At 53.0% G+C, this 15,470-nt stretch overlaps 1 protein-coding gene across 7 annotated transcripts in view; it reads right to left on the bottom strand.

Moving 5' to 3' along the window:
• The window catches only part of Sv (paired box protein shaven), a 225,328-nt gene that overhangs the window by 67,721 nt on the left and 142,137 nt on the right, over positions 1-15,470 (bottom strand). For all 7 annotated transcript variants that reach the window (XM_077677139.1, XM_077677171.1, XM_077677163.1 and 4 more), the window contains one exon: positions 948-1,113. In XM_077677139.1, coding sequence (XP_077533265.1) covers positions 948-1,113 — 166 coding nt within the window. The remainder of the gene's footprint in view (positions 1-947; positions 1,114-15,470) is intronic.

The following is a 15,470-nucleotide window of genomic DNA, read 5'->3' as shown; positions in this document are numbered from 1 at the left end:
GGGAGCCCCGCTGGTCAGCTTGTTCGCGAGCGACTGCGCGGAAGAAATTCGCTGCTGGTTGTTGCGCGAGGTCGGGGTGCATATACGAGGCGCAGTGTGCGACGCGAATGTGACTCGGGCTGAACGGGGGCGATCGCGCTGGATGGCGCGGGAATGAGTTTAACGAGCACATCTGTTGACTTCACCGGGACGCGCAGCCGGCCTCTCGAGCGACCGTCGTGCATTTGTGAGGGTTAACTGTAATTTAGGGACCGATGTTGTGTGGAGCGAAGTATACGCGCAGAAATGTGGCAGCTTGAACAGTTAAGGTGCCTTCTGTTGGGCAGGTCCATTGAAAACAGCCTCGTGAAGGGGAGCGAAGCCGCCTTCGCCAACAAGGAAATCTTCCTGATCTTTGCACGCAATTAAAAACGACGAGTTTATTAGTAGAGACAGCGATTTGTCAGTGGTGTTAAAAATATTCGACTTTATGTCATTTATTTTTTGCGATTGTTTCTCTGGACTTCTTCCTGTACCGTCGCCAGCTTTTGCCATTCCCCACTTTACCGGCGCCCCGCCACTTCCCGGCAGATACCCCTTCGCACCGTTATTTATGGATGTACAGTTAACTCCCGTTATAACAAAATACGTTTAGTCAAAATCTCTCTTTGCTCCAAGTGTCTTGTGGTCCCCGCAATTGTGCGTAAGGAGCAAATCACACCCATTTTTAACGAAGTGTCGCTTACGACGAAGTCAGTTTCCAATCGCGAGTACTTCGTTAAACGGGGGTTTACTGTGTACGTGTCTCTACTCCACGGAAGAAGCTGCGAAGTTTTCGCACAGCTTAATTCATAGCGGCTGAGGTGGCCGGCGTCATGCCACGAAGATAAAAACAGAAAATCATGCTGGCGATACAACGTTCTTAGCGCAGTTCTGCACATGGCGCGAGGAGGAAAGTGGGAGCTCACCTTCCGAGTATTTTGGAGACGCATCCGTGGGAGACCCTGAGCTGGCGGCTGATGTCGCATGGCCGGACTCCCTGGTGGGCCAGCTCCACAATGCGCTGCCGCACCACGTCCGGCAGAGGACGGCCGTTCACAAACACGCCGCCCAGCTGATTCACGCCACCATGACCTGCACCGCAGAGAGATGCCAGGGCATTGAAAACACGCGTAGCGGAACCTTATCCGTCCATAATATGTGAACACCAGGTCGCCTTCTGTGGGGTACGCATCCACCTCTGTTTCAGGCACCACAACATGCGGGATATACGCACACACGTGTACTGTTTCAGTTTTGCTTTTTCATATGGAAGCGCAACCCGCCTCGCCAACACTTGCACGCTCGAGCGATTTAACCTTAATTGGGCTAACCTTTCCCGCTCTTTTGTTCATTCATGAATTGACTAGAATATTTAGCTAATGTAAGCCAGACCCTTGTTTGCCATCCTCTAGAAGCATGGGAGTCCACAGAAGTTTTCCCTTGGAGGGATCCTGAGGGGGTGTTGCTTTATTTAAGAAAAAAAAAATAATGCACGACAACAATCAGTATAAATCCAAGGCACACGCGCTTCCACACCCCTCTCCTCTCCTAGCGGACACCTACGCCTAGATAAGACTCCTGATCCAGGGTTTCTTTTGCAGCTGAGCCCCACGGCCAGGCGACTGGTGCAGGGTCACTGCGACCAGGGCCTCATCAGCATACGCCCTTTGCACCCACTTCTCCGCGCGAACTTGTCCTTGCCAGCAGAATCAGCAGCATCAGCGGCGGCGGCCAAAGGCGGGCCGGCAGTTCAGGAGGACGTTGCAGGTTGTTGCCAGGTGACAACTGGCGAGCGCGCGTCGCGTGCAGCCACCGGCCGCGGGTCATTCGCGCCCGAAAGAGGGAGCGAAGCTATGCTAAAATAAAGCGGCGCAAAGCGGGGACAAAGTGAACACCGGAGGAGGACACATGGTCGGAGGCGCGAAAGCGTGCGTCGCGACACGCTGCTGACAGTGAGACAAGGTGCTCGCGCGCACCGGAGCAAACAAAGAGCGAAAGCAGATGATGGACGAGCTGCAAAAAGGCGGGCGTCAAGGCGCAGCCCGCCAGACCCCGGGCAGACGGCGTCCGCGATGCAAGGTAACCTGGCGGCGAAGAAGGCGGCCGCTGGGTAGCGCGCACTGTTCGCGGGCTTCACCTGCGCGCGCTCGTCGTCGCGCGTCAGCTCGGCAAAGGACACGCTGTCCCGAGGGAGGTGTTTTAAGAAGCCCCTGTCATCGAGCACGGTGGCGGCGGCGGCGGCGCGCGAGCCTCCTGCTGAAAGGGACGACAAGAAGACCTGCCAAGGCCAACGTTGATTTACGACGCCCGCCGTAGGGGAACCCTTTGATCCCGCTGCTCCGCGGATATTTTCACTTTCCAAATGACTCTGCCTGGATTTTTTTATCGCCTCTCGCGTTGCCTCTACAAGGGGATAGAGATTACATCTCCAGGCAGAACGAAGAAAAAACGTTGTTTCATTGTTGCTATGCCGTAATCCTCATGCCCGGCGCCGACGGTCCTGCGTCCTATATAAAGCGTCTGCCCACAGCGCAAGTTGGCGTATCCGCCAGGCCGACCGCCGCGTGACCTTGGGCCTTTCAAAAAAGGAGCAGTGCATCGCGCATCCCCAAGTTGGTTGTTCTAACGGCATAAACGGGTGCAGATGAGTGAGCGCCCTCCTTTCCCGCAAAGCCGGCCGTCGCTCAACAGGCGGTCCACACTGCCCTCGACACACACCGGGAGAGCGAAGGGCGCGGTTGCGCGGCCGAGCAGGCCGAGGTGCCAGCGATCGGGCTCGGTGAGGGTCAGTGTCCCGGCGGCGGCTTTCTGGTCGGCCTCGAATAGAGCAGTGCGCGGGCGTTTATATTTACCGGCGGCTCTCCCTCCGCGAGGGAACCGAAGGCGTCGGCGGCGCGCTTGTTCAACTAATGAGGCTATTCTCAGCGGCGGCGGTAGCGCGGCTGCGCTCGTTAATAAGCGCCCGTGCCGCCGCCGCTGGCAGCTGTTCAGGTGGAACGAACCGCTCGGAGACGGAGCGCCGCGGCGCTGACAGCATTCCTCCGCCGAGGGGAGGGTGCGCGCGGGGGTGGCCCTTTTCGCGTGCCGTCGGAGGAGGAGAAGAGGAAGCCGCAGAGGAGCCTCTGCCGACTCCGGCGAGATAATGGTAACAATATGCGGCCTTTTAAGAGACTTTCTAAGAGGCACGCCGCTTCTCAGAGAGGTCTCGCCGTTCAGCCTCGCGTTTTACCACTTGAAGCCGTTTTTCCCCTTTACTCAATGTGGACCGATATCTTCTTAGGACAAATGAAAAGAAGCGCTTAGTCCACCAAAACTGCGGTCGTTGCAACATGAAATTAGGCTCCCTGCCTTGCAACACGGTGGCAGGAAAGCTCAGAGAAGCGTGCTCGACGGCTGGTGCTGCACATCGTATTTGGCGCGCGTAGGAGTCACGTGTAACACTGCGTAGCTGCCGCTTCCCGACAGGAATGTCGAAAATGCTTCAGTTCTTGCCTCTCTCCGGGTCGTCCTTATTGTTGCCGGGTTTGCTTTGTATTTCTGGAACTAAAAACGCGCTCTAACCCAGGGTTGGTACGCAACGACCTTATCACTGGTTGCTGGGAAGCAAGAACGAGCACGACACACTTTGCTTACAACTGCTACACATAAGTGACAGTTGAGGCAAGTGCGGTCAAGCAGCTGTGCTTCTGTTTGCACTAAAAAGCTACGCACACAAAACTGTGTGGTGACCAATATGCAAGCCGCTACACCAAGAGCTCCTCCTAACTATTCCGGTGTGTTTTTTTTATTTTATTTTACAATCTCCTCTACCTCTGCCCTTGGTGGATTATCAGTTTAAGCCGTACTTGCCAGCCATACAAGCATTAATGTTAGTTAAAGCGTACATGGGCACCAGTGGCAAAAGCACACGACCGACCGGCATGTTGCAAAATTGGAGGTGTTTTTTTTTTTTTTTTTTTTTTTTAATACAGCGGCTTTGCCATAACGCAGGCACCGCAACCCAAAACCAGCGAGTCGGTGTGTGCGGTATATTTTTACCGCACCCGCCAAAAATCGATTTGGGAATTGTTCTGACAACGCTATAAATGACGCGGATATGTGGGAAGCGCCTCTCGTGAAAGCACTGTAAATTGCGGAACACTGTGGCGCTTGTGGGATCTGCGGTGAAGATGACTTTCGTTTTGTTACGCCCTTGTACGCTCTAAAAGAAATGTCCTTGGTTGTGTTTCCCTCACACCGCCTGAATGGCCAAACAAATAAATTCTGACCAGTAACGAGGCCGGACATAGGATTTTTCTAAATAGTTAGACCTGCACTATGACACCATGCAATGCAGAAGGTCATGCTCGCATGCGTACACCGCTGACTACACTTGCCAAGCTGAAGAAATAAATGTTATGTTGAACCTCATCATTTGCCTGTTTTGGTTCTTTCATTATAAATTATAGGTCATTCAAGCGCATTTCGGCGAAGCAGACGCACGGGTGTTTTTAAGAAAGCATGAAGCCAGCTTGTAGTATTTTGAGCAACGTCCGCCGAACGGCAGAGATGCATTTCCAGCTCATGTTTGGAACTGAAACAGAGTTGTTTGCCGCGAGTAATTTCCTGGTGAACGTTGTGAATGCGTACTTGGCACACCGCACACCACCTTAATCTTTCATATTTTATGCTTCCAAATTTCAAGGCCTCAAAACTTTCCCACACGTTCCGTCTAACCTGCCGTCTCTAAGCAAGTTGAAAATACAACGGCACCACCACAATAAAAAGAAAACTTAAAAATGTCTTGCGTCACAATGCTTGACCCTTTTTTTCCCCTTAGAAATTTCACCGCCACCCTCGCCGGCAGCCTGCATCCCTCTGTGCAGCGGCGCTTGGAACTGTAGAGTCTTCCAAGCACTGTGCCAGTTTGCCGTCAGGCCTAGAATTTTTAAATATCCGAAGTCCGCAAATCACGAAGTTCCAGTGTCTGTAGCGCCTGCGCGAAGCCAATGAATCTATTGTTCGTCTTCAGCCACTTCGCCTCGGCGGCAGTGTGAAGCGAGCTTTCCCGCGCAAGCCATACACGCCGCAGGCAACACCAGAAGACTTCAAAGCACGCGCGACTTGGCGCCCGACACGCATTTCTCCGCGTCATCGGCGACCGAAAGACCGCCTCCCGAGCAGAGCGAGCGGCTAGGGCCGGCGGCCCTGCTTCCCATAGACTAGCGCGGGAGGAAGACCACCCGGCCGCCGCCGAGTATTGCGTCGACGCGCTGCCATTTTCATGAGCGCCAACGGGCTCGATTTGCACCGGCGATAAGGGCCCACCCAGGGATTCCTGCCGACTGTGCGCTCCCGCCCGCTGTAGACTGTGCGCCAGGCTTCATTCGGGGGCGCTTCTCTTTTTTTCTCTGCTTCGCTTTCGCGTCCGCGGGTTTAAATTTGTAAAAAGGGGGGATGCATGCATGCCGACGAACAGGGTGGCTCGGGGGAAATAAATTGGGATTCTCAGTCGCAGTGAAAAGGGGGGCTTCCTCGTGATAGCGGCGCGCGATTGCGGACCTCGCCCCCTTCTTCTCCACCGGCGTGCGGCTCTATTTACGTGGCTCCGCTCACTGCGGGCGACGGTCGCGCTCTCCCTAAACGATGTCGCGGCCGGTTTATGCGGGGCCTCCGTGACGACTATATCGAGAGCGGTAGCAATTAGGAGCACTCGAAATAGCGCCCCCGCTGACGCGATCGCCTTGAGAAGAACACGCTTCAATGATGGCGGCTCGAACGCTGCCTGTCACACCTGGCAGTGCCCGCGCGAGCACTCTGTTTTCCCTCCCGTCGCGTCCCCCTGGCGTGGCTAGCATTGTGCGTCCGTGGTCACGCACTTGCGGATCATGGCAAAGCAATACCATATGGCACCGAGACTGTTTGCCCACGGATGCGACCGTAACAGTCACCATAGCCCCGCCGTATGAATTGCGACTCTAGGTGGGTATCGGTGGGGTTAAATAATGATAATAATCCCAACGCGTTTGTTCCGCACGTATGCAAGTCCGCATGTATCTACAAATTATGTAGTTCTTCCTCCCCCCACATATACACGCGAACACGCACATGCACACACACGCACGCACGCATGAATACTGTGAGACCAGTTCAGGGATCTCCTTAACACCACACATCAAAATCAAGCACGCTTGAATTGTGAGTAAATGAAAACAAAGACTGTCGAGAATTATATTTCTCCGCATTGTTATGAAAGGCCTCAGGTCTTCGTGCACCTGAATGAACTCGAAACGCCTCACCCAGAGTTGGTACTACATTCGGCCCACACTCTAAGCAATATCGTAGTTCGGCTTCACCGCACGGCACACGATTGACCAAATGTGATCTGCACTGCGGCATCAAGCAATGCAAGCATAACGTCCTGCATTATGCACTGCCAGAGCGCATTTTCGAGTCAACTCTTACGCTCGACACCGTCGTTCAGTGAAATTTCGCTGTTCAATGCACGGATTACGAGTCAACCGAGTGTGTTGTGGCCAAGCTGAACCACGGCATTGCCTTATAGTGCGTCAGCGCCATAAATCACTTCACACGAGAGCTCACGCTCACCGCATCCTTTCGTGAAACGAAAAGAAATGAAGCTACATTCAGTAATTAAACGCTGATACCAAGGACACAAACATGATAGCCTATGAAATCACGCATGACTAATCGCACAGATTTCAACCTTTGCCAGGCACCAATAACAAGTTTCCACGTGTCTGATCATTGACATGGCTGCTTCTTATTTCCTTTTGTGTATAATATCTCTCACCAGGTTCTTTTTGTACACATAAATCTCTTCAGTAGTTGTAACTTCCGGTTCCTGTTGTCACGCCTCTATCACGCTGCCGCGTCGCCCTTTCGAAAAACCAAAAGACGCAATTATTTTCCCCGGCACAACACTCGCAGTTCTTCCAAATGGCGTTAAGCGGCCTCCCGGGTGCATACTTCCAACCGCGGGCGCGCGGAAATAAGCTTCCCGGCCGGCGGACATTCGGGCCGGGTGCCTAATCCTGCACGGGGCCCCGAGTCGCGAAACGTACACGTGCTCGAGCGATATTTCAGTCGCTGTACACACCGCCGTTGTTATTAATTTACGGGCCATAATAAGCGCGCACGGGAGTTTCCCCGGTGCGCCGAGCTGCGGACGCGATGATAGCGCGCGCCAGTGCAAGCCCCGCCAACAAGGCGCTCGAGCCGATGGCGCGGAGGAAGCCCGTAATGCACCCGGGACCCAAGGAGGAGGAAGGAGAGGAGAAGGAGGGGCAGAGATTTCCAGCTTTCTGCGGCTGCAGCCGCTCAAAGCCGCCGCCGACCCGGGGAGTGCTAGGTGGCGGTATACCGAATGCCGCGTACTGGCTCTAGCAGGCGGCTTGTATACCACGCGGTTTCCGCCGCGGACAGGAGCTCCACCCGCGGAAACCAAATGAGAAAGGCTTTTGCGTGTACACACGCTGCCGGCTTTTGAAGGCATAGAACGTTGAGCGCGTAGTCGGTGAAGGAGCTGAGCGGGCCTCCCCGGTTTTACTCATAAGCGCTCACTGAAGCTAAGCTCGGTTAGTGTGCTCTGCTTGGTGAGCGCGCAATGGGAAATCCGAGTCGCGCTTCATTAATTTTTTGTGTCCGTAAAATACTTCACTAATGACTCGTAGTGAGACTTCAAGGTACGGTAAGTTTCACTGTAGCCGGCTTGTACTGAGCAGTTAAGATGATTTTGCTGTGCTTGAGGAGAAATGACTTAACAAACATGGATAAGGGAAGTGAGTGAGTGAGTGAGTGAGTGAGTGAGTGAGTGAGTGAGTGAGTGAGTGAGTGAGTGAGTGAGTGAGTGAGTGATAACAGAGAGCATCAAAACTGGCGCATCAGTTTTGCCTGCTATCACCTCACCGCGAAAATAGTGCAGCCCAAGGAACGCAAGTGCCTGTTCAGCCACCTGATGGAGGAACTGAGCAATGATACGGGCAGCAGAGCTATTCGAGGAAACCACCCACGAACGCATGAAACACAGGCAGCTGCATGCAACGCCTGCTGCAAGGAACGATGCCAGTGCCTTCGGTAACGAGGAGAGGGCGGTTCATTCGCTTACACTTGAACGTCGTCGTGCCCGTCGTCCCCGGTGGCTCGGCTCGCATCGCCCCTCGGCCGGGGAACGAGCGCCTTCTTTTTGGGGGTGGATGCTATTTTTCCGGGCCACTTTTGTCGTCTTTTCTCGCACCGCGCGGCAACGCGCAAGAAGAGCGGGACGCGGGCTTGTCGGATCTCAAGATAGAATCCCTGCGCATGTTCCTCGCGTTGGGAGATTTTGTGCCCCCGCGGTCCCTTGTGCCTCGCGCCGCCACCGCCGCCGCCACGCGCGCTTTCCTCTCGCCCTTCTGCTTTGCTGCTTCAGTCCCCGTCCTTCGGTTTATGCAAAAGCTGGGCCAGTGCCCGATCGCCTTTATGCTCAGGTGCTGCTCCCAAGGAACGAGGCACGGGCAAGCCTGGTCTATATAAAACGAGCACTCTCCTATGCCCAGTTTCCAGATTAACTTGCGCAAACCTTTCGTTTACGCTCTGCAAGTGCATGCGACAAAGAGCGCTTTGGTGGTATGTCTACAGAAGCCGTCCACACTGCGGCATTATGGACGAAGGCACTTAACAAAGCCCTGTTTAGCAAGGCAACTGTAACAGCTTTGTGAAGCTTAGTATACTACCGCAAGTCTACAACGACTCGCAACGTCCTCCTGTCGGGGAATTCACGCAAACTCCATCGTGATAACATGGGACCCGGGTATTGTTAGATCGCCACGAGGCCTGTGCAGATAGCTGATACCCTGCATGAGCGTGCTTTAATTTGATAGCGTTACTAGGCTCACTGAGTGATTTCCCGAGGGCACTAAGCCTACGCTACTGCTGTGCTCCTGAGCCGCGTTTTTTCCGCATCCGCCAAAACGTCATCACCGCCAAAATGAAGCGACGACGGCGGCAGCGAGAAGCGAGCGCCCGCTTGAAGCTGGAATCAGGCGCAGCGACAACGGGAGTGTGGAAAGGAGGGGGCGTGCCGTCAGGTCTGCCGAGAATGATACTATGAGTGAGAAAAAACTGTGGTTGATTGCTCTGTCATAGCGATCGGTAAAACACGAAAGTGAAATGTGCAGCGAAATCTGCAACTGATCATGATTTGCGGGTCGGCGGCTGTCTTGTGGGTGTGCATGCCGAGCGGCGTCCTGCTGGCGGGTCGCTTCGGCAAAGTTGTACTGGCGTCATTTCCGTGACGGATATGACGTCAGAGAAATCTTCGTGTATCCGGGAATAAAACACTTTCGTGTTAAAAGAGAGATGTAATTTCAGCACGCGCCGCCACGCGCGTCCCTACGGCCGGCGCTCACGCCGACGAGCCTTTCTTTTTGTGTGCCGTGGCGTATGAAACCGTTTCTACCAGTATCATTCTCAGCTGACCTTCAGAGCTTATAGAGCACGGATGGTGAATGCAGCACTTCCGTTCCAAAACGCTCCTTCGAAGACGAAGTAGTGCTGTGGCGTGTCTTGGGATTTAAACCAGCACCGATAACATCAGCGCCACAAAAGACTGCGGAAAGGGAAATGAGTTTGAGCAACCTTGATTGGAAAAAAGCAGAGCAAAAGGTTTCCTTAACACTAGATGCCTTCTGAAACTTTTTGTGCTGCGGTCTCTGAGACACAAGCAAAATAAATGCTAAGCCACCTGGCAAACAACCGGCAGGAAAAATGCAAACATACCTTCAAATTCATTAAGTTTTGCAGATATTCACGTTAAATAATTATCACAGGCACAGGAAATGTTGGGCTAACCAGTCTCATTTCTTTGAAGCGTGGTTTGGGCAGCTGGTTTCTTTGACCTAATTTTGTGAAATCGATTTAGTGAAGCCACTTGCAATTCGCATTCTAATATAACCATCTTAAAACAGCTTGTACGCCACTTTAGACGCTCAAACTATAACGCTGCAAAGTTTAACGGCTTTCTGATGCAAATATATAATTCACATAAAGGTGAAAAACTGTTTCTTTGCTTCCCAGTTTCAAATACATAAGCTAATATAGGGGAGGACAATGGTCCCAGAGAAAGGGTGCGAGGCAATGTATATACCTGCTGTGAATTAAAATTACAGTACGTCTCCTTGGTACACTTTATAACTACTCCGGGTATAACTTCTTTCTGACTGCTAGTTCGGTCAGTTAGTCAGGCAGACAAGTAGACAGGCAGTCAGTCAGTCAGTTAGCCAGTCGGTCGGTCGGTCGGTCGGTCAGTAAGTAAGTCAGTCAGTCAGTCAGTCAGTCAGTCAGTCAGTCAGTCACTCGATCAGCCAGTCAGTCACTCGATCAGTCAGTCAGTCAGTCAGTCAGTCAGTCACTCACTCACTCACTCACTCACTCACTCACTCACTCACTCACTCAATCAATCAATCAATCAATCAATCAATCAATCAATCAATCAATCAATCAATCAATCAATCAATCAATCAATCGATCGATCGAATCAATGAACCAATCAATCAATCAATCAATCAATCAATCAATCAATCAATGAACCAATCATTTCTATTAGTTATTTAAAGTTGTCACTCAGCTGTTTTGTACAGTAGGAAATCCTGTAGTCGTAGTCTGTAACGGGACCTCCCCAGTGAACTTGTGAACACGTTTTGGATCTCTCGTGCGCTCCCAGCTTTCCAATACAAGGGCTTCATTTGAAGAAGAATGTACCCGTAAAACGGCTGCAACTCGTGCTTAGTACACGCGTACTAAAGCTTCGCTGCAAGGAAATTCCCGTGAGGGATGACCGAGATGCGCTGAAATCCTGTGGGGCACTGTACCTGCACGAATACGTTTCAGCCGAGCAAACATTTTTTAAGCCAACTATCGCGGCAAAAACTCTTTTGTCATAAACTATTTGCGGCTGCAAGTAAAAATTTGGCCATATTCTGTCAGGACGCATGGTCATCATCGTGACTCGCTTCTCCCGATGTAATGATGATCCCGCTCCTCGCACTGGCAGGTGAGTTGAGAACAGAGCGTTAATAACAGCGGGGCAGCCCTTCTCCCGCATGACGGATGAGTCGACAAAAGAGCGACACCACTGCCACTCTTGAGTTGGTCCCTCCCTCCAGCTCGTTAACGAGGAGAAGCGTACTCAGGAGGAGTGAGCGTGTGCGCAGGCCTTCGCTCGGGGATGTACGCATCCTTCGCAAGGGGGACAATGCCGTGTCACCCGCCGCGGTGGCTCAGTGGCTAAGGCATTGGGCTGCTGAGCACAAGGAGAAGGGTTCGATTTCGTCCGCGGTGGCCGCTTTTCAGAAGGAGGTGGAAAGCGAAAACATCCGTTTGTCGAGATTTCGGCGCACGTTACAGATCCCCAGGTGGTCAAAATTAATCCGGAGCCCTCCACTATGGAACAGCTTCGAATTCGAAATACAATGCCGTGTCGGCATTCGGGGGGGCTTGTGTATTTATGAACGCCGCTGTCATCCCATCCTGTGCTCTTACAAATTAAGTATTTCCCTCGATTTCTTGTGCCATTTAAGGAAAAATTCGCTCTAAGTCTTCCCATGCTCCGAGCGGTATGGTTCCTTGCGGCCACTTTGCCGCAGTCGGCCCAGCTTGTAGGCGAAATCATAAGCCGTTCTAGTGGCGAATATGCTGCATATGAAGAGTATCTAACGCAACAAGCTATTCCTACCCCCTTGAAAATTCAAATTTTGGGAATTTTACGCGCCCAAGCTACGCCTGGGCTATGAGGCGCGCCATAGTGGAGGGCTCCGGATTAATTTTGATCACCTGGCGATCCTTAATGTGCGCTGAAATCTCGATCCACAGGCGTTTTTGCTTTTCGTCTCCATCTGAGAAGCGGCCGCCATGACCGGGAATCGAACCCGTGCCCTTGTATTCGGGAGCACAAGGCCTTAGCCATTGAGCCAGTGCGGCGGGTTATTATTCCTACCTCCTCACTTTGCACTGTCACATATAGAGAGCGTCTGACCGAGGCATTCCGGAAAAAGTTTTTCATTGTTTTAACGTGACTTAGTAGAGTTTGACGCGTGTACCATATAAGCTTAACCTGCGTAATTTATTCGTATTTTTGTTGCATCGTACTTATAGCAAACCATTTCTTTCCCTGGTTACCCGTGAAATTTGGTTAGGCGAGTTGGGCGCGACAGCCGAGAAGAGCGTAGATCCGGGGGCCGCTAATGAACACGCAATGCTCGGTAACCCGGCACATGGTGTGCTGCCCCCCGGCCGGCGGAGAGGAGCAAAAAACGAGTGGCTCGGAGGGCGCACGCCGCGGCGTGGACAGGCTGTGGCGGCTGTCACGCCCAGATAAGCGGGACGCTGTGAGCCGCTCTTTCGCGCCACTACTGTGACGACGCGGCGGCGGCAGCAGCACGAGCGGCAACGACGGTGACTGCGGTACGGCGAGTGTCCCGCCGGCGCTGCGTGCCCGCACGGCCCAAGAATCTCGCCAGGCGTGCCAAGAATCTCCACGCACGAGTCTCCCCGCGCGGCCCGAACTCCGCGCGGTTGCGAGGGAGGCTGGCCGCTAATCAGTCATTGTAATGATGCGGCGCCAGGGACACCGCTACACTAAGTCCTACGGTGGCGGCTGTTTGTTTTGTCCGGCCGGCACCGCTGTTACCGGGCGCGTTTTATTTAGGCCCCGACTCGGGACGCCCCGGCACGACTGTCACCCTACACGACATGCCTCATAGGATCAACGGTGCGTGCTAGCTACGCGTCTGGCGCGGCCCGCCAGATTAAAAGTACTTTCGCTGGCTGAGCGAATCTTCGCCTTGCACGCCGGTTGAGAACAGCGTGCCCTGAACTTCGGGTCCCCACGAAGTTGTGTATTCTTTCTGTTTATTAACCAAGAGGCGAGGCCTACCACGTGTTCAGCTAACTGCCTTGACTAAGTCGAAGCACTACATCACCTGTACGCGCGCGGAAGCGTTAAGGCCCGTTCACACTGCGACGAAAGCGACGTGAATTCTGTCGCTTTGTCGCGTGACGACAAGAATTGGTCCCGACCATTCGCCAAAAGCGGTCGTCGCGCGACAGAGCGACGGAATTCCCGTCGCTTTCGCTCGCTTTCGTCGCTAGTGTGAACGGGCCTTTAGTGTACGACGCTTCAGGCTCACCCATCTCCATCATTTCACTGTCGACGCCATCAACTGACGCTGAAAAATATTAGCGACTTCGAGCTGCATGTTTTCTTCAGAGAGTGGCGTACAGTTCGGAGTCAATATTTTCCCCCTATTTTGCGAGCACACATGCTCATCACGACTTTGCAATGCACGCCCGCTAAAGATACGTATTTGATTGTTATTGTCTTGAATTTAACTGCCGCCAACTCAAAAGGTTGAGCCGTCAGTGGTGGTTACGTTTCTACCTGCATTTGTTCCATTTGCGTTGCCAATAATGTACAAACTATTGCAATAGATAGGTAACGTCGTACAAAGGAACGAAACTATCGAGAATATACAATGGAAAAAGACGTTTTCCTCACGGCGTAAGAAAGATTTTCTTCACCAATCACTGTCACACATTTCTCCATTCAAAGGCACACGCTTCACCTATGCCTCACAGCCATCTTGGCTCGCACACTGCACACACCCCTTTCATTCTCAACCCTGCTGAGACAGAAAAATCGCTTCTGACACAAATGTTGCATGTTAGGCAAAAAATAAATCTTATTGTTTAGACTATAAGGGAGAGAGAGAGAGAGAGAGAGAGAGAGAGAGAGAGAGAGAGAGAGAGAGAGAGAGAGAGAGAGAGAGAGAGAGAGAGAGAGAGAGAGAGAGAGAGAGAGAGAGAGAGAGAGAGAGAGAGAGAGAGAGAGAGAGAGAAGGAAGGACGGAAAGGCCGGGAGGTTAACCAGGTGTAGAGCCCGGTTTGCTACCCTGCACTGGGGGAAATCCCCTTTGGCTTTCCCTAAAAAAAGCCGTCGAGTACTGTCTAAGTGACAGAAATAACCTTCCGGTTTAGTAAGCGAGTAAATAAGCAAGCACGAAAGCGAGCGAGTGGCTTGTCGGCGACGCGCCCATCAACGATACAATACGCGGAAAACAAATGGTACTAAGCGGCCACAGAGCGGGCAATTAGGTGAACGAGTGTTCGACAACGCGTGCCACCCAAGCGACGTGAAAGTTGCCAGCCGCGACAGAAGCAGCCATCACTCGAAGCAACGTTCTACTCCCGGCGGATAACCATTCTTTCGACCAAATGACCTCAGCACAGCCAGTCCGCCGGCTTTTCATCTTCTGTGACAACGTGACGCCCGTGCGCGCATGAAGACGCGAAAATGAAAATCGCGGAAGGTGGAGGGGGTCATAATTCTGTCGCAGTAAACGGGAGGGTAGCGAGGCGGCAATAGGTGGCGACATGAAAGAGGTTTTGCGAAGAACAGTGCAGCACGAGGGAGCGCGAAGGAGGAAGCTCTTCACGTATTAATAGCGGCGAAACGCATCGCGTCACAAGCATAACGTGGTCGCCTCTTTCGCGTCCGCATCTCTCCCGGCAGCCTCAAAGGAAAGGCGCACTCTGCAGCCCCGCCGGCGGCGGCTCGGCTGCCGGAGTGAATGGAAGCGGCGGCCGGCGGGCCCCGGGCCTGTGCCCCTCGCCGTTTCTGCGGCGCGGGGGATTCGGAAACAGAAATTAATTTTCAGGAGGCTCCTCTGTCCGCGCGCACCTCTGCCGAGCTCGTGGCCGCTGCGTGCTCGAAGGCGTGACCGCTTCAAAAGACTCCTTTCAGGAGGCCACGCGGTACTGTGTCTCTGTCTACGAAGGCGGCCTGCAGGCGCTGCTTGTAGTGGCACATCCTGCATCTCGCCTCGAGAGGCTTATCTGAGCCAGCGCGTGTTTCCAAAGCCTCTCGCAAAGCGCGCCAGTTCCTAAAGCTCGTCTGTATATACGCTGCGCAGGAGCATTAAGGAAAGAGTGAGCGGTTCAATGGGAAACCAGTGTTTTTAAAACTGGAAGCATTTGCGGCTCGACGTCAGTGAAAAATCGTCATACTCTGTTTGCAGCGGGAAATTGCACCGACTCATTCCGAGACGGCTCGCGCTGCACGGGTTTCATTTGGTACAAGCGTATACGAGACCTTCAACAGCTCCTCTTCATGGGGATTCCCTCTGCATAGCTTTTTTTCCCTACAATGTCATTTATACCTGGCTCGGCTAATGCAAATCCGTGCGTCACGAAATCACTCCCGCCCAGCGATGGCGAGGTGGCGAAGGGATTTCGCGACAGCTCACACGGAACCCGATCACGTGGTCACTGGTTTCGGGTCTTGGCCGCACAGGCTTTACTTCGCAGGTAGGGGAAACACACTGATGTGCACCGAATTTCCATGCCCGGTAAGGAATCACAAGTGGTCTAAATTAATACATATACTACATAGCCCACCACATAGCCCAAGTGCA

This window comes from Haemaphysalis longicornis, unplaced genomic scaffold, assembly GCF_048455015.1.
Source record: "Haemaphysalis longicornis isolate Haplotype H1 unplaced genomic scaffold, Haemaphysalis longicornis Haplotype H1 scaffold_1, whole genome shotgun sequence".
Taxonomy (NCBI): Eukaryota; Metazoa; Arthropoda; class Arachnida; order Ixodida; family Ixodidae; genus Haemaphysalis; species Haemaphysalis longicornis.
This window is presented reverse-complemented; position numbering and strand designations above follow the sequence as displayed.